The sequence below is a fragment of the Gorilla gorilla genome, chromosome 13 (genome assembly GCF_029281585.2).
Source record: "Gorilla gorilla gorilla isolate KB3781 chromosome 13, NHGRI_mGorGor1-v2.1_pri, whole genome shotgun sequence".
In the NCBI taxonomy this organism is placed as follows: domain Eukaryota; kingdom Metazoa; phylum Chordata; class Mammalia; order Primates; family Hominidae; genus Gorilla; species Gorilla gorilla.
This window is the reverse complement of record NC_073237.2, coordinates 80,381,010-80,408,828: the sequence shown is the minus strand read 5'-3', so window position 1 is coordinate 80,408,828 and position 27,819 is coordinate 80,381,010. Positions and strand designations below refer to the sequence as shown.

The window sequence follows — 27,819 nt, the reverse complement described above, 5'->3', positions numbered from 1 at the left end:
TGGAGGCGAACTCAATACCTGTTCTATTCAGCATCTGGACCTCAACCTCCACAAGAGCGCAAGACAGGCGAACTCCCCGACCCCCCTCACCCTATTCCAGCCTGAGACTTGCCTCCTGAACCCTTTTCTGGTGCCAGGTCCTGCTGTTTTACAAAGCTGATTGACAATGGCAACGTCCTTCAACTGGACATTATTTCCAGGAATCCTATTTAGTCTTCTGTAACATTGCTGTGAGATCCAGGTTTTGGTGTGACCAAACCCAGTGTGACGGAATGCAGTGCTTCTCAGCCTCTTCTCCAGCGCGCCCCACCTTACAGCTGTCTCAGCTCCTGCCCGTCATGAGCAGCAGCTTAATATTCACACACACACACACACACACCAGACACACACACTCGCACACACCACATACACACACCCTACACACACACCACAACCCCACACACACACACCACTCCACACACACCACACACACACACCACCCCACACACACCCCACACACACACACACCACACACACACCACCCCACACACACACCACACACTCACCACCCCACACACACATCACACACACACACACCACACACACAATTCACACACCCCCTACAACCTCACACACACCCCCCACACACCACCCCACACACAAACCCCACACACACACCACACACAACCACACACACAACTCACACACATCCTACATACACACACCACAATCCCACACACACACCACATACACCACCCCACACACAGCACACACACACCACGCCACACACACACCACACACACACACCACGCCACACACACACCACACACACACACAACTCACACACACCCTACACACACCACAACCCCACACATACACCACACACACAGCACACACACACACCACACACACACCCTACACACACAACCCCCCACACACACCACCCCACACACACCACACACACGCCACACACACTCACCTCCCAAGAACAAGCAAGAAGCACAGAGACTGGAATTCTTACAAAGAAAAGCAATGCTTCCTGCCGCTACCAAGCAAAAAAACACCAACCACATCCACAGAGAGACTCATTAGAACACCCACCCACTACTATCGTCCAGCAGACCTCCCAAGGCGGGACTTCAAGGACTGAACTTCAGGAACCCAAGCCCAGGCCTTTGGGTAAGTTCCTAATGTTCACATCTTCCACAAGGACAAAGCAGGGGTTCTTGCTTCCTGATTAAACATTCACTGTGATGGTGTTCCCAAATAATAGGACAGACTGCTTGAAAGGTAAATTTAAACCTGTAGGGTAAACGCACCTGGCAGCAATAGCTTAAGCATACCCTTGGACTGACTCTGCATGGAAGGTATACCTGAAGGTGCATTCCAAACTATGGGATCGGGGAACAGCCAACCAGGAGAGTCGTTCCTTATCTATGAGGAGCAACTGAGCCCCTAGCCCACCCATGGGACACAGGTCATACAGAGAACTGAGACCCTGAATTTTGGCTTAAATGAAGGTTATAAAGTGGAGGTTGTTAGGGAGAGGGTGGTCAGTGAAAACTCTACATAAACTGCATGTTATTTGCAAGTGGTTGTGGTTTTCCTGCCCAGCCCAATGCCACTGGACTGTATGTAAGGCAGATATCTTGTCCAGCCCACTGCCACTGGACTGTTTCTGCACATAAAGCAGTTATCCCATTCAGCCCACGGCCACTGGACTCTCTCCCCTGTATGGAAGCCCCTAATAAAACTCCATCTCCTTTGCTGACTCTCGGTCTCTTCTTTGGCATCTCGATCCCGGTGCCTTCCCTATTGAGGCTAACAGGGGTTCAGCACTAAAAACCTCATACCTTGGAGAAGGAAAATTTCATCCTGGAAGCTTAAAATTGTATGGCTGTTATGTTCAGCTCACATCTACCTCTTAGAGAGAGAGAGAAAGAAATGGCCTTTCTCATTTATAAGCTTAAAATATAAACCAAACAAATGTATTCCAACCTGATCTATATTAACTCTCAGGGGCTGGTCCCGAAGAAGAGGAAAGTTCCCATAAAAACAACTGGGGGGCACTTTTTCGGAAACAATTTCTTATTGATACATAATAAATATACATAGCTTCAAGGTACATGTGATAATTTAATACATTTATATAATTTGTAAGTTTGATCAAGTCAGTGTAGTTAGGATAACCATCACTTTAAACATTTGTCTTTATGCTGGAAATAGCTGAATTATTCTCTTCTAACTATCTTGAAAGGTAAAATAGCTTATTGTAAACTATAGTTACCCTACTGATTTATTGAACACTAGGTTTTATTTCTTCAATCAAACTGTATATCTTCACCCATTAATCAACTTCTCTTCATGCCCTCCTCCTCATTACCCTTCCAAGCCTCTGGCAACCATTATTCTACTCTCTGTCTTCATGAGATCCACTTTTTTAGCTCCCACATATGAGTCAGAACATGTATTTGTCTTTCTGGGGAAGCACGTTTTTTCCCCTATTTTTTTGTGGGGGGGGCAGGCACATTTTTGAAAGCTGTTGTTAGACCACCCAGCTAAGAAAGGTACCTTAAGGACCAGACATCTGTCCAACACAGGGGAGCGTTGGATTTTTACTGCCTGTTCACCTAACTTAACCCCAATGTTCTCTCATGGACGTTTGCACCTCATTGGGCACTCCTTCCTCTCTTCTCTTCTCTTCTCTCTCCTCTTCTCTATTCTCTTCTCTCCCTCCCTTTCTTTCATTCTTGTTCTCACTTCCTTTTCCTCCTTGTGTATAGACAGTTCTATTAACTAGCTGAAAAACATAGCTGTCCAGCTAGTGAGGTAGGTAGGATCCCTGCCTCACCATAAATTCCTGAGCCTTGAAGAAACAGCAGGGCTGCCAAGCCTGGAGGTACCATGTAAGCTAAGATGGTGGGCATGGGAGAGGTACCTGGATGACAAGAGGCTCACCCTCCAATGCTTGGCAGTGAGTAAGACCCCAGGACCTTTTTAAACCGGAGGTGAAAATAAACAGCTCTAATAATGACCAACATTGAGTTTTCCACCAGAAGAAAAACTTGAGAGAATTCAGAAAAATTTAAAAATAAAACCTTTCTTACACACCAAATCCATAATCTGAGAAGCACATGGAATTACTTTTGCATGTCCTCTGTGCTCTCCAAACTTTGAACCTACCCCCCAATCAAAATCATCAACCCATCCTGATGAAGACCTGGGACCAGTCTGGGTTCTGCATTAACAAATGATATCATTTTTGAGGTTCTCAATGCCTATTTTGTGCATTGTGTTGATAACGTGCTTTCTCTAGCTGTTTTCCCTGAATTGCTACAAATTAGGAGCAATTACAGATAAAAAAGGTACATTCTTTTTTTTTGTTAATGGACTATTTTTTAGAACAGTTTTGGGTTCACAGCAAAATTGAATGGAAAGTACAGAGAGTTCCCATATACCCCTTAGCCCACACATGCACAACCTCTCCCACTGTTAACATCCTGACCCACAGTGGAACATTTGCTACAATTGATAAAGCTGCATGGATACATCATTATCACCCAAAGTCCCTAGTTTACATCAGGTCTTGGTGCTAAGCATTCTGTGGGTGGAGACAAATTGTATAGTAGCATGTATCTACTATTATATCACCATGCAGAATCATCTCATTGCCCTAAAAATCCTCTGTGCTACGTTTACTCATCCCACTCTCCCCCCAGTCCCTGGCAACCACTCATTATTTTACTGTCTCCATGATTTTGCCTTTTGTAAAATGTCATATGTTTGGAATCATATAGTATGTAGTATATTCAGATTGTCTGCTTTCACTTAGTAATGTGCACTTAAGTTTCCTCCATGTATTTTCATGACTTGATAGCTCTTTTTTTTTTTTTTTTTGAGACAAAGTCTCGCTCTGTCGCCCAGGCTGGAGTGTGTGATCTCGGCTCACTGCAACCTCCACCTCCCGGGTTCAAGCAATTCTCTGCCTCAGCCTCCCGAGTAGCTGAGATTACAGGTGCCCACCACCACTCCCAGCTAATTTTTTTGTATTTTTAGTAGAGATGGGGTTTCACCATCTTGGCCAGGCTGGTCTTGAACTCCTGACCTCGTGATCCACCCTCCTTGGCCTCCCAAAGTGCTGGCATTACAGGTGTGGGCCACCGCGCCCGGCCTGATAGCTCATTTCTTTTTAGCACTGAATAATACTGCATGGTCTGTATATACCACAGTTTATTTATTCTTTCACTACTGAAGGCCATCTTGATTGCTTCCAAGTTTTGGCAATTATGAATAAAACTGCTATAAACACTTGTGTGCAAGTTTTTGTGTGGGCATAAGTTTTCAGCTCATTTGGGTAAATACCAAGGGGCATGATTACTGGATCTTATAATAAGACTATGTTCAGTTTTGTAAGAAACTGCCAAACTCTCTTCTAAAATGACTGTACCATTTTGCATTCCCATCAGCAGTGAATGAGAGTTTCTGTTGCTCTACATCTTCACCAGCATTTGGTGTTATCAGTGTTTTTTATTTTCACCATTCTAATAGGTGTACCATGGTATTTCACTTTTGTTTTAATTTGCAATTTTGTAATGACATATGATGTTGAGCATCTTATCATATGCTTATTTACCCTCTGTATATCTTCTTTGGTGAGGTGCCTGCTCAGGTCTCCTGCCTATTTTTTAATTAGGTTGTTCATTTTATTATTGTGGGGTTTTAAGAGTTCTTAGTATATTTGGATAACAGTCATTTATCAAATATATCTTTTGCAAATATTTTCTTCCTGTCTGTGACTTGTCTTCCCATTCTCTTGACTGTGTCTTTTGTAGAAGTTTTTAATTTCGATGAAGTCCAGCTTACCACTTATTTCTTTCTCTTTCTTTTTTTTTTTTTTTTTTTTTTTTTGGAGGTGGAGTTTCACTCTTGTTGCCCAGGCGAGAGTGCAGTGGTGCAATCTCAGCTCACTGCAACCTTTGCCTCCCAGGTTCAAGCAATTCTCCTGCCTCAGCCTCCCAAGTAGCTAGGATTACAGGTGTGCACCACCACGCCCAGCTAATTTTTTGTATTTTTAGTAGAGACAGGGGTTCATCATGTTGGTCAGGTCTTGAACTCCTGACCTCACGTGATCCGCCCACCTCAGCCTCCCAAAGTGCTGGGATTACAAGCATGAGCCACCATGCCTGGGCAATTATTTCTTTTATGAATCATGCTTATGGCACTCTATTTAAAAAGTTATCACTATACTCAAGGCCATCTAGGTTTTCTCATGTGTTATCTTCTAGAAGTTTTATTGTTATGCATTTTACATTTAGGTTGATGATCCATTTTGAGTTAATTTCTATGAAAGGTATAAGTCTATGTCTAAATTCTTTTCTTTTTTTTTTTTTGCACTTGGATGTCTAGTTTCTCCAGCACTGTTTGTTGAAAAGACTATCTTTCTTCCATTGTACTGCCTTTGCTCCTACATCAAAGATCAGTTGACCATATTTGTATGGGTCTTTTTCTGGGCTGTCTATTCTGTTCCATTGATCTATTTGTCAATACCACACTGTCTTGATTACTGTAGCTTTATAGTTAGTCTTGAAGTCAGGTAGTGTCAGTCCTCCAACTTTGTTCTTCTCCTTCAATATAGAATTGACTATTCTGAGTCTTTTGCCTCTCTGTACAAACTTTCCAATCATTGTCTATAACCACAATACAGCTTCCCAGGATTTTGATTGGGATTGTGCTGAATCTATAGATCAAGTTTTAAAGAATCAACATCTTGATGATATTGAGCCTTCCTATCCATGAACATGAAAGATCTCTTCATTTATTCAGTTATTATTTGATTTATTATACATATTTTGTTAAATTCATATCTTAGTATTTCATTTTGGGGAGTGCTCACATACAGTCAGCCCTCTATATCCTCAGGTTTCCATCTGTGATTTCAAACAACAGAACAAAAAATCAAACAAGCAGATCAAAAATAATTTTTTTTAAAAAAGTACAAAATAAAAAATAATACAAATTTAAAAAGCAGTACAGTATAATAACTATTTGCATAGCATTTTCATTGTATTAGGTATTATAAGTAATCTAGAGATTATTTTAAATATACAAGAGGAAGTGTGTAGGTTATATGCAAATATTACACCATTTTATATAAGGGTCTTGAGCATCTGAGGATTTGCTAACATTTTGTCAAAGATTTTTCCATCTGTATTTATGAGATATATTGTTCCATAGCTTTCTCGTAACGTCTTTGTCTTGTTTTGATATTAGAGTAATGCTACCCTCATAGAATGAATTAGGAAGTTTTTTCTGGGGTTTTATCTTCTGAAAAGGATTGTATAGAATTGGTATGATTTCTTACTTAAATATTTGGTAGAATTCCCCAGTGAATCCATCTTGTCCTGGTGTTTTCTGTTTTGGGAAGTTTTTAACTATTGATCCAATATTTTTAATAGATATAGGCCTATTCAGATTGTCTGTTTCTTCTTGTGTGAGTTTTAGCACATATGTCTTTCAAGGAATTTATCCATTTCATCTAGGTTGTCAAATTTGTAGGCATAGAGTTGTTCATAATATACCTTTATTATCCTTTTGATACTCATAGGATTTGTAGTGATGCCCTTTCTTTCATTTCTGATATGAGTAATTTCTGTCTTCTCTCCCTCTCTCTCGCTCTCTCTCTCTGTTTCTTCCCCCCACCCCCTCTGTTTTAGAGACAGCGTCTTGCATGCTGTTCAAGCTGGCCTCAAACTCAAACTCCTGAGCTCAGGTGATCCTCCCACCTCAGCCCCAAAATAGCTGGGATTAAAGGCTTGCATCACCATGCCTGGACATTATCTTTTCTCTTTTTTTCTTAATTAACCTGGCTAGAGACATCAATTTTATTGATCTTTTCAAAGAACCAGCTTTTGATTTCTTTTCTCTATTGATTTCCTGTTTTTAATTCCATGGATTCCTGCTCTAATTTTTATTTCTTCTGCTTACTTTGGGATTAATTTGTACTTCTTTTTTTAGTTTCCTAATGTGGAAGATAGATTATTGATTTTAGACCTTTTTTCTAATATATGCATTCAATGCTATAAATTTCCTGCTAAGCACTGCTTTCTCTGCATTTCACAAATTTTGATTTATTCAGTTATTCTATTTTTACTCTTATTTAGTTCAAATTATTTTTTAATTTCTCTTGAGATTTCTTCTTTGATGTATGTGTTATTTAGAAGTGTGTTGTTTCATTGCAGGTGCACAGAATGCAAGAGTTGAGGCTTGGGAGCCTCCACCTAGATTTCAGAGGATGTATGGAAAAGCCCAGATGTCCAGGCAAAAGCCTGCTAAAGGCCGGGCACGGTGGCTCATGCCTGTAATCCCAGCACTTTGGGAGGCCGAGGTGGGCGGATCATGAGGTGAGGAGATCGAGACCATCCTAGCTAACACGGTGAAACCCCATCCTACTAAAACTAAAAAAAAAATTAGCCAGGTGCGGTGGTGGCCGCCTGTAGTCCCAGCTACTCTGGAGGCTGAGGCAGGAGAATGGCACGAACCCGGGAGGCGGAGCTTGCAGTGAGCCGAGACCGCGCCACTGCACTCCAGCCTGGGCAACAGAGCGAGACTCCGTCTCAAAAAAAAAAAAAAAAAAAGACTTCTAAAGAGGTGTATCCCTCATGGAGAACCTCTATTAGGGCAGTGCAGAGGGGAAATGTGGGATTGGAGCCCCCATACAGAGTCCCCACTGGGCCACTGTCCTCCAGAACCCAGAACGATAGATTCACCAACAGCTTGCACCCTGCACCTGGAAAAGCTGCAGGCACTTAATGCCAGCCTATGAGACCAGCCACAGGGGCTGAGTCCTGTAAAGCCACAGAGGCAGAGCTGCCCAAAGCCTTGGGAGCCCACCCCCTTGCACCAGTGTGCCCTGGTTGTGGGACATGGAGTCAAAGGAGATCATTTTGGAGCTTTAAGATTTAATGGCTGCTCTGCTGGGTTTCAGACTTACATGGGGCCTGTAGCCCTTTTCTTTTGGCCAATTTCTCCCTTTTGGAATGGGAATGTTTACCCAATGCTTGTGCCCCCATTATATCTTGGAAATAACTAACTTGTTCTTTATTTTACAGGCTCATAGGTGGAAGGGACTAGCCTTGTCTCAGTTGAGACTTCAGACTTTTGAGTTAGTCAATGCTGGAATTAATTAAGACTTTGAGGGACTGTTGGGAAGGCATGATCGTATTTTGCAATGTGAGAAGGATATGAGATTTGGGAGGAGCTGGGGTGGAATTACATGGTTTGGATTTGTGTTCCTACCAAATCTCATGTCAAATCGTAATCCCTAATGTTGGAGGTGGGGCCTGGTGGGAGGTAACTGAGCCATGTGGATGAATTTCTCATGAATGGTTTAGCATCATCCCCTTGGTACTGTCCTCATGATCATGAGTGTGTTCTCATGAGATCTGGTCATTTCAAAGTGTGTGGCACCTCCCCAAACCCCTCCTCCCGCCATGTGAGATGCCTTGCTACACCTTTGCCTTTGGCCATGATTGTAAGTTTCCTGAGGCCTCCCCAGAAGCCAAGCAGATGCCAGCATCATGCTTCCTGTACAGCCTGTGGAACCATGAGCTAATTAAACCTCTTTTCTTTATAAATTACCCAGTCTCAGGTATTCCTTCATAGCAATGCAAGAATGGACTAATACACCCACACAATGAAAAACAGGAAAGATTTCATTTGGAGGATTCTATAAACACTATGTCTTGTGACCACTAATGGTCCATGATATTATTTTACTTCTCTCCAGCCCAGTCTGATAAGATTACAAACACTGAAGTTCAGTTTGCACAGAAAAGAGGACAATTTTTTCCTTCATGTCCTGCTTGATGAGAACATCTATGAATAGTGATCACTGTACTCTAAAAGACAAGGGTATACACTCACGGATGGCTTCAGTCTGAGAAGTCTTCAATAGGGTGGGCACTGGTGAAATTGATATTTTCTTTCCTCCCAATATATACAGTGGGAGAGATTTTTATTCATTCAAACATTCACTAAGTCCACTGCTAGTCACTGGGGATAGAAAGAGTAAGTTCCACCATTGTCCTAGGTAGCTGAAGTCCAGTAAAGAGATAAACATGTAAATAATAAATCCATCAGAGAGAAATCACACCAAGGCTAGCAAGCAGATACAAGATGTGAATGTATAGGAGAGATATACTGGCTTCCCCCAATTTGGAAACCACATTTAGAGATTATCTACAGGTCCCACTATCTGCTAAGAACCTACTATTTACCAAGTCCTATACTGAGTTCTTTGTATAATCCTATTTCATTCTTTTAACAACTGTGCAAGGTAGTTATGGTTATTTTCATTTTCCTTAAAGAGAAACTGAGACTTCAGCAAGGATTGTGTAACTTGCCTAAAGTGAAACATTTACAAATTAGTGGAGCCAGAATTTGCACTAAGGGAAATTAGGAAGCTTTTAGTCATCCAAGCAAAAAATAATAGTGGTCTACACTTTTTCCATGGAATCAACTTGCTTCCTCAGGTAGTATATATGGTACCTAGGTCATCCAGATACTTATTTTATCCAGATACTGAAAGAATATGAATCCTAGGCTTTCCAAGCTGACTGATCTTGACTCTAGAATGATCAAGCCAAAAATATTTTAAGACCTTCAAGCTCAGCAGCCACCTAGAAAAGAAAAAAAGGTGCTTGCTTCTCATTTTGGCTTTTCCATCAATTAATTGTTCAGTAAGGATCCAACCATGCCCACAAATTAGAGAAACAACAAATAAATATGTCTAAGAAACCTGAAACAGAGGTTTGGCATTCCATGTGGCACTTCAGAGCCACTTCATTAAATACAAAGCCATGTTCATTTAAATTTGTCAATATCTCTCTGATCAATGGACATGAAATAGACTCCTCTGAACACATTTATTTGCTGCCTTTGGAGCAGAGCTTTCACTTGCCCCCTGCTTGAACATGGTTTATCTTTTCACTTTCTCTACGGTGTTCTTGGAAGCACAAGAGTTTTAAATTTCATGAACTCTAATGTATCTATTTTTTTTCTTTTGTTGTTTGTGTTTTTGATGTCATATCTAAGAAACCATTCCCTCATCCAGGGCCACAAAGATTTGCTCCTGTGTTTTTGACCTCTTGATCTTACCCATACAAAAACAGATTCCTCAGGGTTCCCCAACACAGATGATGGCATGTTGAAATTTAATCACCAGTATGATGAAATTACAAAGTGGGGCCTTTGGGAAGTGATTAGGTTATGAGGTCAGAGCCCTTATGAATGGGATTAGTGTCCTTATAAAAAGAGGCTCCAGAGAGCTAGCTTGCCTCTTCCACATATGAGGACACTGGTAGAAAGGGCCACCTATAAACCAAAAAGCAGGCCCTCATCAGACAGTAAATCTGCCAGCACTTTGACCTTTGACTTCCCAGTTTTCAGAACTCAATTTCTGTTGTTTATAATCACCCATTCTATGGTATTTTGTTATAGCAGCATGAACAGACCAAGACAGGAGCATACCTCAATTCTAATTTTTTAGTGGCAATCACAATGTGCTTGATCTTTTTTTCTGGTTCCATGGGACAGGCATTTGCACCAGGTTCCAAAAAAGTTTCTGCAAGACTGGCTATGAAACAGCTGCTATTATGGCCAAATCCCTTTAGCACTTCTAGTGAGAAGGGGGTTGGGGCAAATGCCTAGTCCTCACCTACCCCTTAGATATTGTGAGATTTTAGGAAAATAAGAACCAGCCACCTCTTTCCCACAAAAAGTTTGGGGACTCTTTGAAGGCACAAAAAGGTGAAAATCTTTGCTTTGTACTTTTCTTGGATTCTCTGCTTCAGGTTGAGTGTCCAAGTGAAGAATTGCTTTCTTGAATCCAGGGGGCCACGTTGGGGGTTCTCTCTGTCTTGATAGTGACTATATCCCAGCCATGATATCATATGAAACCTTCCACTCCCTGCTCAGGTATGCTATTGGCTAGCTGGTGGCTGAGTTTTTCATATGATTATGGTGGCTGAGCATTCCCATGAAATGCCTTCTGCAAACTGGGGAACCAGGAAAGCCAGTGGCGGAATTCAGTCTGAAGCTGGAGGCCTGAGAATGGGGTGATTTCCAAGGCAGGAGAAGATGGAGGTCCCAGCTGCAGAACAAAGGGTCTCTTTCATGTCTTTTCAGAGCCTGATAACTCACTTCTTTTTATCACTGAATAATATTATATTGTATGAAGGTACTACAGTTTGTTTATCCATTCATGTACTGAATGACATCTTGGTTACTTCCAAGCTTGACAATAATGAATAAAGCTGCTATAAATATTTATGTGCAAGGTTTATAAAAACTTTTATTTTAGGTTTAGGGATACATATGCAGGTTTGTTATATAGGTAAACTTGTGTCACAGGGTTGGCTGTACAGATTATTTTGTCATCCACCCTAAGCATAGGACCTGACAGTTATTTTTTTCTGCTCCTCTCCCTCCTTCCATCCTCCACCCTCAAATAGGCCCCAGTGTCTATTGTTCCCCTCTTGGTGTCCATATGTTCTTATCATTTAGCTCCCACTTGTGAGAATATGCAGTATTTGGTTTTCTGTTCTCGCATTAGTTTGTTAAGGATGGTGGTCTCCAGCTCCATTCAGGCTCCTGAAAAGGATACAATCTCATTCTTTTTAATGGCTGCATAGTATTCCATGTTGTATATGTACCACATTTTATTTATACAGTCTACCATTGATGGGCATTTAGGTTGATTCCATGTCTTTGCTATTGTGAATAATGTGTGCAAGTTTTTATGTAGACATAATTTTCAATTCATTTGAGTAAATACCAAGGAGTGTGATTGCTAAATCTTATGGTAAGGGTATGTTTCATTTGCTAAGAAACTGACAAATTGCTACCAGCAATGAGGGTTCTTATTGCTTCACATCCTTACGAGCATTTGGTATCTTCAGTGTTTTGGATTCTCACCATTCTCTTATTTCTTAATGATTTTTTCACCCTTCTTATAGGTGTGTAGTGGTTATGACAGCAGCGGCCATCATCACACTGGCTGCAGCAGGGAGGCCCAGCTGTGGCTGCACATTCCATGGAGCCAGTGGGAACCCCACTCCATCTGAGTTGGGGCAGGAGCTCCTCAGGTGCCACTGTAGCCACCCAAACCATAGCTGCAGACCCAGGCCTCCTGCTCTACAGAGCAGGCAGGAGCCATCCCCACCCTCCTGGGTAGGGCTATAGCCGCCCAAACTGCAGTTGTGGATCTGAGCTCCCTGTGCTCTTGGGGGAGGGCTGGGAGCAGGCAGGATCTGCCTTCCTGAGTGCAGCTGTGGCTGCCCTCCCAGGCACAGAACCCAGGCATCTCTACAGCCTGCACCCTCAGGTCAGGAAAGGACTGTCCCTGATGCCCCAAAGGCTCAGGGATGTTGGCTCCCACTGCCTGGCTTCTCTTCTCTCCCTGCACCTGCTCCACTCTCAGAGTAGGGTTGGGGCCAAGTCCTGGGGCCTTGAATGTCAGCAGGAGGCAGAGTCCTGGGTGGAAGAAGGCAGGTACTTGTAAGGCTCTACCTTCAGGCCAGGGAAGACCTGAAGGCTGGGGACCAGGCTGCCAGTCCCACGGACCAGAGTGGGGACTTCTGGTGCCTGTTCCACCCATCCATGGCTACCCATGGACCAATCTGCATGCACTTCCTCCCCTCTGAGGTCCAGCCAGGGCAGGGCAGAGGACAGCCAGAGGAGGAAGAGGGCAGAAAGAGGACAGGACCACCAGCTACAGAGAGGAGTACCCTCTCTGCTGATAGCTGGAGATGACAGGACAACCAATAGCAGGGAGGAGCTACCCTCTCTGCTGAGAGCTGCAGAGATGACCTGCTAGCAGAGAGGAGCCATCTTCTCCAGGGCCTCCTCTCTGCTAAGAACTGAACACTTGAGGGATGACCTGCCTACAGAAAGGAGCTACCCATTGTGGGTCTCCTCTGAGCTGTTGTAACACTCTATAGCTCATCTGCGTCTTGTTCACCCTTCACTTGTCTGCATACCCCATTCTTCCTGGATGCAGGACAAGACCTTAAGTAAAGGCACCGTAGCCACAGAGGTTTCTGGCCAGAAAATTGACACCCCAAAGATCCTGTAACTGTGGTATTTCATTATTGTTTTCATTTCCAATTCCCTGATGATATATGATGTTCAGTATCTTTTTATATGCTTATTTGCCATCTGCATATCCTCTTTGGTGAGGTGTCCAGATATTTTGTCCATTTTTTACTTAGATTGTCTGTTTTCTTATTGTTAAGTTAGAGCATTTTTAATGATGTAAATAAATATCTATTTAAATATTCTCATTTCAATTGACTCATTTGGTCAGAATAATCTGATATATTGACATGAATCACAAATTGCAGGGGCAACGTAGGAGTGGGGATGAATGGAGAAAGAAGATTTCAATTAAGTTATTGATATCAGCTCCTCCTTCGATTGTTTTTATACAAACGGGGTGCCTATTTGCAAAGCTGGAAGTAGAAACAGAGTCTGGCATCTGTTGTCAAACTTAAGAGACCAGAGACTCTGATCTTAAAATAGGGCTCTGTGGATTATGATAATCTACCCCCAAGAAGGAAAGAAAGCAGTGCTCACACCCCCAGCTTCATACCTCAGTTCCTTACCTGCTTTGCTAAGATTTACAAGGAAAGGGTAGTAAAAGACAGTATTTTTTTTCTATTCATTAATACCAAGGTAAACTGATCAGAACAAACATCATGGTGACATGTCTAAGTCTGTTGATTTATGATTATTTGCAAGACATGTGAACAGCATATAATGTGAAAAAAAAGATGCTAGCATTTGTCTAGTAAAACATTAGCAAGCTATAAATGGGTCCTAGTCTTTGTCCCAGTGACCAAAGAGAGAGCTGTTCTCTTGCTGAGATTCTTCCTCTTTCTCTGACAGATTTTTCATGGAGATTCTGTGTTCTGGTGGAGGGGTTGATATCTCGACTTCCTGCTGCAGAATGATATGCTCCACTTCAGCACAGAGCCTGTAGACGTGGCCTTCTTTGAGACCTCCGCACTTCCCCACCATTCAAGTGAGCAATCTACCAGAGCACACAGCCTGCAGGGAAATGGGTCCGAGGCTCATTTCCTCAGGACATTTGCCTGAAACCTCCTGAGATTTCTTTTTCGAAAGAAAGAAAGAAAGACAGAGAGACAGAGAAAGAAAAGAGAGAAAGAGAAAGAGAAAGAAAGAAAGAAAGAAAGAAAGAAAGCCAAGTTGCACAATTTCTAATGCTTCAAATCTCTTTGTAGACAGGAGCCAAGTACCCCCCAAAATTAAAGTGGGTCAAAAAGCAAGGCAGAGGCAGAGCACCCCATCAATCCCCTCAAAAATCTCACAATAGAATTTGCCAGAGACCAAAATCGGCTTTCCACACATCCATGTTTTGATGTTTTTTAAAAAGATACAACCACTTTGAACAACTTTTTGGCACTTTCTTCTAAAGTACAACATACACCTCCCATACAGCCCAGCAATTGTACACTTCAGTATTTACCCAACAAAAATGAAAGTGAATATCTGCACGAATATCCGCACAACATTGCATACATAAATGTTCACAGTAAACTTATTCAAAATAGCCAAAAATGGAAACAATAGATGTGCCCATGAACAGAAGGCTAGATCATTTGTGCTCCATCCACAAAATGGATTACATCTTAGCAATAAAAAGGAACAAACTACTGATACATGCGGCAACAGGAATGATCTCAAAGACATTGTGCTGAGTGAAAAGGCCAGACGGAAAAGAATACATACTGTGTGATTTCATTTATGTAATGAATGCACAAAAGCAGGCAAAACTAATCTGTGGTGATAAAAATCCAAACAGTGGGAGTTTTCTGGAGGAGGGTAGATTGGGGCAGGAAATGAGAAAACTTTCTGGGGCAACGGAAATGTTCCTTATCTTGGTGGGAATAGCAGTTACATGGGAATGTACATCAGTCCAAACTCAGAAAACTGTATATGTAAAATCTGCAAATCTTATTGTATTTAAATTATACTTTAGGTTTTTTAAAAATAGATATATTGGGGGGAAAAGAAAGTGAAGAATCCCCATTAAGCTGAAAAGAAGGGGAATAGTCCACGGTTTCTGTGGTAATTTAAGCTCCATATTTGGTCTGTGTGTTCAAATGAATTTTTATTACCAAGGGATTATTGAAAGTCATCATCACCAGATGACAGGAAAAAGAAAGAGCAGACAGACCATCCAGAAATAATGTTCCCCATGATTTTTTTAAAGTGCATTTTTCAGTCATTATCTTGAGAGAAAACAAGCAGCTGGGTCTCTTAACAAAGAGGTTTAATAGAATACTGGGAAAAAAGAGAGGAGAAATTGAGGCGAACAATGCCTGTTTCAGTGCCAGCCACACAAAACCAAGCCTTGCAAGGTGAAGCCGATGTCTCCTCTCTGCCAGTAACATCGTTAGAGGCCTAACACTCGATAATGAAGGGTCCCCTAATTATTGGCGTGATTTGAGGCATATTGTTCAAAACATTCTAAAACCTGAAATTGCAGCAGCAAATGCATTGATGGCCCTCACCCTCATCTGTGAAAATAGATGTAAATGCAAAAGGAAAGAAGATCTGTGGCTCTTCGGGTCCCTGTGTGCATCGTCAACGTACTAACTCTTGCTTCTTTCTACCTTGTCACTTCAAATTCATCTAGGCTCAAACTGCTGGTTTCAAAGTTTCCATCTGACCTCCAACCCAGTTTGTTCATGTCTGTCTTTCCCGTATTACACAAAATTAGCAAAATACAAGTAATAGATGATTTGAAAGGACATCACAGAACATTCTGAAAAGCAAAAATAAGGGAGGCTTGGGTTTTGTTTAGCAGATTTCTCTCCTAACCTACGACCACACACATATATGCTGTTTAATTGTAAAATTCAGATGTTGGATGGTGGAGAGGGTAAGCCCAGTAACAAAGAAACACAAAGATGCCTTCTAAATTCTATTTAATCTAAATTAACTGTGTGGCCAACAATACAGGTGCTGCTTTTTCCTTAAACACATATATTAGCAGACACAGGCTAAATAAATTGTTTAGTGGGAAATGAATTATGTAAATGTAATTTATAGCATTACTGTGGGTTTGTAAATTTAATCCACTCAAACGTAGAAAGGTTTTCGTGCAATGAATATTTCTGAGGTTGTTTAATATGTTAAAATAAATATTGAGCAGCTGACAGAAAAACATGTTCTCTGCATCCCAAAAGCTGTTTTGAAACAATCATTTAAGTGCCTACTGAATATTTACAATCATGAGTTTTTAACTCTTAGGTAAATTTTCTTCCTAAAATATATTCAGGGCGCCAACCATTCAAGCAGCAGGCAGATTCGGATGGCAGCAGATCAGAAATGTGCATGCCAAGAACACTTTGGGTAAATAAGTGCCACAGTATGAGATGAGGGTGGAAGGGAGGGCTTTTTTGTAAAATAGGCCTATTTAATGCCACCTGGAAGGCTGCGAAAAAACACAGATACAGGAATACTTCAGAAATAGTGCAGATTCAGTTCAGACCACCAAAATAAAGCTAATAATTTATTGTGTGACAATAAAGCAAGTCATACAAATTTTTTGGTTTCTCAGTACATAGAAAAGTTACTGTTGCAGGACTTTTCCTTAGTTCAGCTAAAGATGGTCCTTGTCACATGACCATGAAAAATTAGCCTTGCAAATAAATCGAAGGGTGAGAAAAATGGGATTTATCAGGCAAAAAGGAAAAAAGGGAAAACAGGACTCTGCAAAACCAGAGTCATCAGAGTCCTGCTAGTGCACTTCCCGCCTTGCAGATTAAATCCCAGGTACCACACCCCAGAACAGGAGAGAGAGGCCAGGCTCCTGCCCACTGCAAAGGGCGAGAACTTCCCACAGCTCCGCCCCAGTACACATTCTTCCCAGTGCGCAGGTCGCTGGAGGTTCTGCCAGGGAGCTCTTCCCACCTGGTTGTCTCATTATGTTTAAACTATTCTGCGGTCGATTAAGTATGCAATAGCATTATATCTAAAAAAATGTACATACCTTAATTTAAAGATACTTGGTTGCTAAAATTGCTAATGATCATCTGAGCTTTCAGCAAGTCATAATCTTTTGGAAGGTAGAAGGTCTTGCCTTAATTTTGATGGTTGCTGACTGATCAGGGTGGTGGTTGCTGAAGGCTGGGATGGCTGGGGCAATTTCTTAGAATAAGACAGCAATGAAATTTGCTGCATCTATTGACTTTTCTTTTCATGAAAACTTTTCTCTGTAGCATGCAAGGCTGTTTGATAACATTTTACCCACAGTAGAACTTTCAAAATCGGAGTCAACCTTCTCAAACACTGCCGCTTCTTTATCAACTAAGTTTATGTAATGTTTTAAATCCTTTGTTGTCATTTCAACAATGCTCATTGCACCTCCACAGAAGTAGATTCCATCTCAAGAAACCACTTTATTTGTTCATCCATAAGAAGCAATTCCTCATGCTTTCAAGTTTTCTCATGAGACTGCAGCAATTCAGTCACATCTTCAGTCTCCACTTCTAATTCTAGTTCTCTTGCTACTTCCACCACCTCTGCAGTTCTTTCCTCCACTGGAGTCTTGAATCCCTCAAGGTCATCCATGAGTGTTGGAATCAACTTCTTCCAAACTCCTGTCAATGTTGACGACATTTTGATCTCCTCCCATGAATCACTTTTTTTTTTTTTTTTTTTTTTTGGAGATGGAGTCTCGCTCTGTCACCCAGGTTGGAGTGCAGTGGCATGATCACAGCTTACTGCAGCCTTGACCACCTGGGCTCAAGCAATTGTCCGACCTCAGCCTCCTAAGTAGCTGGGACCGCAGGCACATGCCACCATGCCTGGCTTATTATTATTATTATTATTATTATTATTATTATTTGTAGAGATGAAGTCTCACTATGTTGTCCAAGCTGGTCTCAAACTCCTGGGCTCAGGGGTTCCTCCTGCATTAGCCTCCCAAAGTGCTGGGATTACAGGCCCGAACCATCATGCCCAGCCCATAAATGTTCTTAACGGCACCTAGAATAATAAATCCTTCCCAAAGGTTTTTTATACGCCAAGATCCATCAGAGAAATAGTGATCTATGATAGTTATAGACTTACAAAATGTATTTCTTAAATAATAAGACTTGAAAGTCAATACTACTCCTTAATCAATGGGCTGCAGAATGGATGTGGTATTGGCAGGCATGAAAACAATATTGATCTCCTTGTACATCTTTCTCAGAGCTCTTGGGTGACCAGGTGCATTGTCAATGAGCAGTAATATTTTGGAAAAAAATCTTTATTTCTGCTGGGTAAGTCTCAACAGTGATCATAACCCATTCAGTAAACCAAGGTGTAAACACATGTGCTGTCATCTGGGCTTTGTTATTCCACTTACAGAGCACAGGCAGAGTAGAGTTAGCATAATTCTTTTTTTTCTTTTTCTTTTTCCTTTTTTTTTTTTTTTGAGATGGAGTCTTGCTCTGTCGCCCAGGCTGGAGTGCAGTGGCGTGATCTTGGCTCACTGCAAGCTCCACCTCCCAGGTTCACGCCATTCTCCTGCCTCAGCCTCCCAAGTAGCTGGGACTACAGACACCCGCCACCATGCCTGGCTAATTTTTTGTATTTTTTAGTAGAGACGGGGTTTCACCATGTTAGCCAGGATAGTCTCGATCTCCTCACCTCGTGATCTGCCTGCCTTGGCCTCCCAAAGTGCTGGGATTACAGGCGTGAGCCACTGCGCCCGGCCGAGTTAGCATAATTCTTAAGAGCTCTAGGATTTTTGGAATGGTAAATGAGCATTCACCTTTAGGTCACCCACTGCGTTATTCCCCAACAAGAGAGTCAGCCTGTCCTTTGAAGCTTCAAAGCCAGGCATTGACTTCTTCCCTCGAGCTATGAAAAGTCCCAGACGGCATCTTCTTCCAAGATAAGGCTGTTTCATCTATACTGAAAATCTGTGGTTTAGTGTAGATGGTGAAGGTGGTGACATAGTTTGGATATTTGTCCTGGCCCAAATCTCATGTTGAATTGTAAGCCCCGGTGTTGGAGGTGGGGCCTGGTGGGTAGTGGCTGGGCCATGGAGTGGAACCCTCTGGGCTTGCTACCCTCCTCAAGATAGTGAGTTTTCACAAGATCTGGTTGTTTAAAAGTGTGTGGCACCTCCCTTCACTCTCTTCACTCTCTCCTTCTCCTGCTTTCACCATGTGAAGTGCCTGCTCCCACTTGCCTTCCACCATAACTAAACACTTCCTGAGGCCTCCCCAGAAGCAGATGCCACCACGATGTCTCCTGCAGGGTCTGAAGAACCAGGATCCAATTAAACCTCTTTTCTTAGGAATTACCCGGTCTCATGTATTTTTTTTTACAGCAATGGAGAACAGCCTAATACAGGTGGCTTCATCAGTGATCTTAACTAGATGTTCTGGATGACTCACTACAGCTTCTCTATCAGCACTTCCTGCTTCACCTTGTGCTTTTATGTTACAGAGATGGCTTCTTTCCTTAAACCTTGAGAACCATTTACTGCCGGCTTCACACTTTTCTTCTGCAGTTTCTTTGCCTCTCTCAGCCTTCATAGAATTGAAGAGATTTAGGGCCTTACTCTAAATTTGGCTTTGGCTTAATATTTATGCCTAGCATTCCATTATTGGAATGCTAAGCATGTAGGGGTTACTTATATGCTACTGCTCAAGATCATCGCCAAGGTCTGATTGCAAAAATTCAAAAAATTGCAACCTCAGGCATAAATGGGTTAAGGGAGTGTTGTGGCTGGTTTTATCTTCTATCCAGACCACTGCAACTTTCTCCCTATCGGCAATAAGGCTCTTTTGCTTTTGTATCATTCGTGTGTTTGCTGGAGTAGCACTTTTAATTTCCTTCAAGAACTTTTCCTTAGCATTCTCCACTTTGGTTGTTTGGTGGAAGAGGCCTAGCTTTTGGCCTGTCTCAGTTTTTAACATGCCTTTCTCACTCACTAAGTTTAAGCATTTCTAGCTTTTGATTTAAAGTGAGAGACATGGGACTCTTCCTTTCACTTGAACACTGAGAGTCCATTGTAGGGTTATTAATTGGTCTAGCTTCCATATTTTTGTGTCTCGGGGAATAGGGACTCTGGGGGAGAGAGAGATGGGAGAACAGGTGGCAGAGCAGTCAAGTACAATAGTACCACCAAATATGATTGATCGTAGATCACCAGAACAGATATAACAAGAAGAAAAAGCTTGAAATATTGTGAGAGTAACAAAAATGTGACATGGTGGCATGAAATGAGCACATGCTGGTGGAAAAACGATGCCAACAGACTTGCTCCATGCTTGGATGATACAAACCTTCAATTTGTAGAAATGCAATATCTGTGAAACACAATAAAATGAGGTATGCATCTCTTTGGGGAGTTTTATGCTACCCCAAAACCCTCACCATTCATTGGTCACCTTGCTGAAGCATTTATAATGGTGACTCAAATATTAAAGGGAAAAGGAGAGAGCAATTTAGAAATGTTTTCTTTAAGAGGGTAAACACGACTTTAAACAGGTACTTTAAAAAATAATTTCAACTTTTATTTTAGATTCAGAAAGTACATGTGCAGGTTGGTTACATGTGTGTATTGCATAATGCTGAGATTTGGGGTATGAATGATCTCATCACCCAGGAGTGAGCATAGCATCTAATATAGGAAGTTTTTCAGCCCTTGTCTCCCTCCCTCCCTTCCCCTCTCCTCTCTAGTAGTCTGCAGTATCTATTGTTCCATCTTTATGTCCACAAGTATCCAATGCTTAGCTCCCACTTATAAGTGAGAACATGCAGTATTTGGTTTTCTGTTTGTATGTTAATTCATTTAGGATAATGGCCTCCAGCTGTATCCATGTTGCTACAAAGGACGATTTCATTCTTTTTTATGGCTGCATAGTATTCCATGGTGTATATGCACCACATTTTCTTTACCCATTGCACCGCTGATGAACCCGTAGGTTGATTCAATGTCTTTGCTATTAAACAAGGTACTTTAAAAAACATAACTAAAGAGTATGGGACAAAAATTACTCATACTGCTCTTTGGGAGAGAAGAGAGAATGTAACGTCCTAAACGTAGTATTTATAAGATTACAAGCCAGAAGACTGGGGGGAGCATCAATTTTTTACTCAAATATGGATGCCACATTCCCTGCTTTCCCAGAAACGCTTTTTTTGTGGCCATCAGGTGGGATTATGGGTATGGGAGCATTTCACAGACTCTAGCACCTTGACTAGGAAGGTTAGTTGCCTTTTTATTTGGGAAGTGATCGTTGCTTCTCAGATTAATAGTATTAGGTCAGAAAATTCCTTGAAGAAAAAAAACGCAGCCTCTGTGAATGGTTTCTACATGAATTTTCTTCCTCAAGTTCCTACTACTGTTTTTGTAGCCCTGTCTTGGAGCACTGGTTGTAGACTTCTCAAAAGAAGCAAAAACTTTTTCTTACTCGTGTATCCCCCAGCCAGAGTCTTGGATATATCTGGGGGCTATATCTATCCCCCAGAGTCTTGCATCAGGCCAGGCACTCATGGCAGGCAGTGGGGAATTAAATTAAGTCTAGCATCCCAATCCCTACCCTCAGGATTGGGTTATTCCCACAGCTTTTATTCTGAAAGGCTTTTGACTTCTAGGACCTAAAGAGAAGGGAAAGGAGATCCAGGCAAAAATGTCTGTGCTTTAGGCAGATGTCTACCTGGAGTATAGAACTTTGAGCCCTTACCTCTGGGCTTGCTTGCAAAGATGCAGCAGAGGCAACAGGAGCAAGAACAATGTCCTGTGAGCCACAGAGAATTCGCATGTTTCCATAAGGAAACACAGCTCGCTATGCCCATCCAATTTGCAAAATCCATTTAATTAACCTTTCCAAGATGGATGTAAGCCAGAAAAAATTGACATAAAAAGACAAGATGTTGATAAAGATCAAAAACTTCTTAAAGCAAGGGTTAATGTACTCAGTTGGATCTATTAAATGTTGAAATCAAAGACTTTTCAGAGGTTCTGCCATCTTGAAATTATAATAGGATTAAATGAGAAAACATGATTTGATACAAAACTTCTTTCCATACATACAGCTTTTTAGGAACACGTTATGCATGAAAATGAAGCAAAGTTTTATTGCCCAGGCAAAGCCACATACTGCCCTTAAGTAGGGTCCCCTTGGGCTGCAACAGTATGACTTTAATAGGACTAGATATGATGGGTAGTACTAAGAACGCACTGCACTGTCCAATAGAGTGGCTAATAGCCACGTGTGGCTCTTTAATTTTTAATTAGTTTAAATTACATTTAAAATTCAGTTTCTCAATTGCATTAGCCACATGATGAATAATCAATAGCCAGGTATGGCTACTGGCTGCCTTATAGCACAAAGAGAGAACATTTCCATCACCTTGGGAAGTCCTATCTGGCAGCGCTGACCTATAGCAAACACGAAATGACAACTTTCTACATCAAGGAGAAAGTATTTAATACTTAGTATTCAGAGCTTAGAGAAAAGCTTACTAGACATCAAAGAGATTTTAGAGACAACATTGAATAAATTAAAGTGATGAAGATTAGATTTACCTTAAAAATACACAGATGTCTTTAAATGAGTTGCACTTACAAGTAACCGATAAGCTTTTTAAAATAGCTAACATAAAAATAATTTTCCTAAAGGATGTTTAAAAATACTTCACCCTTAAAGTTGGCTTCCTCTAGTTTTTATTGGTCAACATCTTAGCATTTGCAAAGTGTTTTACAATTTAATGTGCAGGCTGTTGGTCCTGAGAGTCACTGTATGTGGTTGTTCAGGTTATATACCCAACAGCTCTGGGGACATCATTCGCATAGGCTGCCACGTGAACTCTGGAAGACTGCAGCATCCAAGCTGCACAGAAACATACAGAAGCTCTGGGCTCCCTCACAGCAATTCTAATTTACAACATTGTTCGACATCACATGATCAGTAATTAGTAAGATGAGGATTTGGAACTCAAATTTTTCTATATCCAAAAATTCCTTTTGACCACAGCATTCTAGCTCCTGAATAGGTAATCAAATGAAGATTAACACCAAAAAAAAGTGTGCTTTTGTTTCCATAGAGTGGAGCTTCACCAGGAACCCAGTTGCTTTGTTAGAATTGGAGATGTGAAACACTGATAGCATTGGAGAGCTTCTTTTCAAAGACACACTTTTTTTTTTTTTTTTGAGACAGAGTCTCGCTCTGTTGCCCAGGCTGGAGTGCAGTGGCTTGATCTTGACTCACTGCAACCTCTGCCTCATAAGTTCAAGCGATTCTCCTGCATCAGCCTCCTGAGTAGCTGAGATTACAAGTACCCACCACCACAACCGGCTAATTTTTTATATTTTTAGTAAAGACAGGGGTTCACCATGTTGGTCAGGCTGGTCTTGAACTCCTGACCTCGTGATCCACCCACCTCAGCCACCCAAAGTGCTGGGAATACAGGCATGAGCCATTTCGTCTGGCTGAAGACATACATTTTTTTTTCATTTTTTAAAATTATACTTTAAGTTCTAGGGTACACGTGCACGATGTGCAGGTTTGATACATAGATATACATGTGCCATGGTGGTTTGCTGTGCCCATCAACTCGTCATTTACATTAGGTATTTCTCCCAATGCTATCCCTCCCCCAGCCCCCCACCCCCCAAACAGGCCCTGGTGTGTGATATTCCCTGCCTTGTGTCCATGTGTTCCCATTGTTCAACTTCCACTTATGAGTGAGAGCATGCGGTGTTTGGTTTTCTGTCCTTGTGATAGTTTGCTGAGAATGATAGTTTCCAGCTTCATCCATGTCCCTGCAAAGGCCATGAACTCATCCTTTTTTATGGCTGCGTAGTATTCCATGGTGTGTATGTGCCACATTTTCTTAATCCAGTCTATCACTGATGGACATTCGGGTTGATTCCAAGTCTTTGCTATTGTGAATAGTGCAAAGACACACAGTTTTAAGGGATAGAAAGTAACTTTCATTTGAACATTTTCCTTCCACCCAAATGTTCAGGGTAGGGAACAATGTAAATCTGCCTCTGTCCTGAGTATCCAAGAAGAGATAATGCTCAGATGAAAATGTTTCCAAGCCAGGCCCGGTGGCTCACACCTGTAATCCCAGCACTTTGCGAGGCCAAGGCAGGCAGATTGCCTGAGCTCAGGAGCTCGAGACCAGCCTGGGCAACACGGTGAAACCCTGTCTCTACTAAAATACAAAATATTAGTCAGGCATGGTGGTGGGCGCCTGTAATCCCAGCTACTAGGGAGGCTGAGGTAGAAGAATTGCTTGAACCAGGGAGGCGCAGGTTGCAGTGAGCTGAGATCACGCCACTGCACTCCAGCCTGGGCAACAGAGTGAGACTGTGTCTCCAAAAAATTAAAAAAGAAAATGTTTCCAGCCTTTTGTACACGCACATTTATGTGTGTTTAGAAAACAACATTGCAAACAATCCTATAAATAATAGAGTAGTACAGTGCCTGTCTCTCAAAGAACTCAGGAAACGTGGAAGGCATTATCTCATTAAGGCTGACAGCTGCCTCACTGGTGCCAGGGAGTAGTAACCTCAATTGAACTTTCACATGCTTTAGCTACCAGAGGGAGGGAATGAATCTAAATTATCCACGGAGGCTGGTCAGCTCTGTGGCTGAAATAGGACACTGGAAGCTGAGGCTGCAAAGCTCTTGTAACCAGGACTCCTGCCCAGCCCTCAGGGCACAAGATCAGCTATGAGGGGGCAAAACTCATTTCTTGGAAGTTTAACCAGGAGCACTCAGACTGGCCAGAAACTGCTGGGGTGGCATCTTTAGGTCTGGGAGGGCCAGCCAGGAAAGGAAGGGAGAGCAGGTAGTAACACACACGCAGCAGGGGAAGGACAGCTCCAGCAGCTGACAGTGCCTGCCACCACAGACCTCTCCTCTGGTTCCAGAGTGTTCCAGCCTCATGTTCACTGCTCTTTTGTGATCTGAATCACCAGCCTTGAAATGCCAGAGGGCAGCTCTCTCTCTCTATCTCTCTCTCTCTCTCTCACACACACACACACACACACAGGCTGTAGGGCTCTATCCCTCACCCAGTCTGCTGATGACTACACCAGATGCTCCCAGTGCCCCATTCATATCCTGTCACCTATACCACTGCTGGGCACACAGCACCTTCCAACACCAGCACCTGCATTCATTTGCCTCAGGGCTTTCACTGGCTCTTGGAACCAGCTTGGCTGCCGAATAATAGGCCAGTAGTGCCATGGAATTAACACTGTGGGAGCAGCGCTTGTCCAATTATAAAAACCCCAGCTCTCTTGGCACATGGTGTTTCCCCACTGGCTTCAGCTTCGGCTGCCCACAGAGGTGACTTGCTTGAAAACACACCATTTACCGGCTCCCTTCCCCAACCAGTATCACTTCTCCACTCCCCTGCCTGTATTTCCTTCAGTAGGTTGTTTCAGGATCTGCTTCTAGGGGACACAAATTCAGATGACAACCCAGCAAAAAAATCCTCAAAGCCACAGATGCCCTTTCTGACTCTGCTCTGCTCTCCCTCCCTCTCACCCCTAGGCCGGGGTGGCAGGCTTCTCTTTTGTAGCCCCTGTGGACAACTTATAGTTGGCTACTATGCACCAGTATTGCCACTGGGATGTTTTTCCCTGGCATCTGTTCTGATTGGTCAGTGCCTGCATTAAATATTTTGATGATCACCCCTGACCCTATGTCACATCCCTCATCTACCATCAAGCCACCAGGATTGTGGCTGTGCTATCACAGGTGGAAGGAGTGTCTTCTCTATACTCAGGAAAACCCTCTGAACTGGGTGTCCCACTCTCAGTTCTTGATGTATTAAAGCTAGGACATAAAAGTTAAAGATGCCATCCAGCTGGGACTAGGAATGGGTCAGGGGCAGGGTTTATTACATAGCACCAAGACTATGAGAAGTAATGCAAGAGAAAAAGGGCTACAGAGTTGTCAGGAGATGCAACATATGTAATAACACTTAGAAGAACAAGGACTGGCCTTGAAGGTCATGGATCTATTCAACAGAACATCCAGTCTCCCACCAAGCAGTAAGGGTGGGGGTGGGATCGGGATCCAGGTGACCTCTTGCCCTGACCCTCGCCCGGTCTATACTGTGTATAGCGTGGACACTCTGCAGGCTACCTCAGTGTCAAGTTCACTGTGAAAGGCAGCCTAAGATGCAGGAAGAAACTCTGACCTGCAGCCAAGCAAGTAGACCATAGGCAAGCCTCTTAATCATGCCCTAGTTCCACATCTCTCAAATGGAAAGACACCAACTGTCACCTACTCTGTGAAGCCTTCCTTGATGGGGACAATAGAGAGAATCAGACTGAAGGTGCTATGTTCTGATTGTTCACCCTAAAATCTGGTCCCACTGTGGCCAGCTGGGCAATCCTGGACAGGTACTTCACCCCTCTGTGCCTGGAGAGCCTCATCTGAATAATGGCAGAAGTAATGGTACCTATGTCACAGAGTTACCGGAGAGAAGTAAATTAAGTCACTGAGCACATGCCTCGCAGAGAAGCTTGGTATGTTTTAGCTAATATTGCTGCTGTTGTGATTGTTAACCTCTAAATTTCCACGGCGTTTGGCACACACCGCCACTCTAGCGCTAAAAAACTGGTGTTATTGTAGGCCCAGCACTTTGGGAGGCCGAGGCGGGTGGATTACTTGAGGTCAGGAGTTTGAGACCACCCCGTCTCTACTAAAAATACAAAAATTAGCCGGGCATGGTGGTGCACACCTGTAATCCCAGCTACTTGGAAGACTGAGGCAGGAGAATGGCTTGAGCCCGGGAGGCGGAGGTTGCAGTGAGCCGAGATCATGCCACTGCATTCAAGCCTGGGCGACAGAGCAAGACTCTGTCTCAAAAAAAAAAGAAAAAGAAAAAGAAAAAAAGAAAGAAGCGGTGTTGTACTCCATCCTCTCCTCTGGTTGGATATGAGTGTCATTCAATTTTGGATCCCCAGCGTCTGACCCAATGCTTAACTCAACTCAGTACAACGTAATGGGATAATGTTTTGAAAAGTATCAAGGTATTTTTCTCTTTTGCTTTTCTGAATGAGAGTCCATCTGCCCGTGGGAAAATTAGGATTTGTTACAGAGGTAAAGTACAGAGTCATATGCAGCTTCTAGCAGGCAAATCAGGATTTGGCAGCAAGATAATAGCTGTACAAGTCAGGCTACCTCCTCCAGAGAGGATTTTCCAAATCCTTTTATGTCCCAGCTTTAATACATCAAGAGTCGAGAGTGGGGCACCCAGCTCAGAGGGTTTTCTTGAGTGTGGAGAAGACACTCCTTCCAGCACAGCCACAGTCCTGGTGGCTTAATGGTAGAAGAGGGATGTGACATAGGGTCAGGGGTGATCATCAAAATATTTAATACAGGCACTGACCAATCAGAACAGATGCCAGCCAGAAACATCCCAATAGCAATACCGGTGTACAGTAGCCAAGTTATAAGCCATCCACAGGGGCTATAAAAGAGAAGACTGCCTCTGACCCAGGGGTGAGAGGGAAAGAGAACAGAGACAGGCAGACACATCAAATGGTCAGACATGTTCTCCTAATTTTCAGGAGAGAGGCCAAGTCTTTGGCAACAAGTGAGGGAAGAGTGTCTCTCAAGCCAGGGTTTGGCCACACCAAGTCTGTGGTACTGTACGGCCAGACAGAGGAGGATCAAAGTGCTCTGTTGAATAGATCTATGACCCCCAAGATCATGTCCATGTTCCTCTAAGTTTTATTACATATGTTGCATCTTCTGACAACTCAGTAGCCTTTTT

The 27,819-nt window shown here is 42.5% G+C and overlaps 1 protein-coding gene across 1 annotated transcript; it reads left to right on the top strand.

The window, feature by feature from the left end:
* Positions 1 to 274: 274 nt before the first annotated feature.
* On the top strand, positions 275 to 16,223 carry LOC134756940 (histidine-rich glycoprotein-like). Its single transcript, XM_063697068.1, has 3 exons — positions 275 to 1,158; positions 7,218 to 7,379; positions 13,924 to 16,223. Exons 1-2 carry the CDS (start codon positions 339 to 341, stop codon positions 7,376 to 7,378), a joined length of 981 nt encoding a protein of 326 aa, XP_063553138.1. The 5' UTR covers positions 275 to 338; the 3' UTR covers position 7,379; positions 13,924 to 16,223.
* The last annotated feature ends 11,596 nt before the right edge of the window (positions 16,224 to 27,819 follow it).

Coding starts and splice junctions, on each gene's coding strand:
- LOC134756940 (XM_063697068.1), top strand. CDS start 339: ATGAGCAGCAGCTTAATATTCACACACACACACACACACACCAGACAC. Junction 1,159..7,217: donor ACCCAAGCCCAGGCCTTTGG/GTAAGTTCCTAA, acceptor GTTTCATTGCAG/GTGCACAGAATGCAAGAGTT.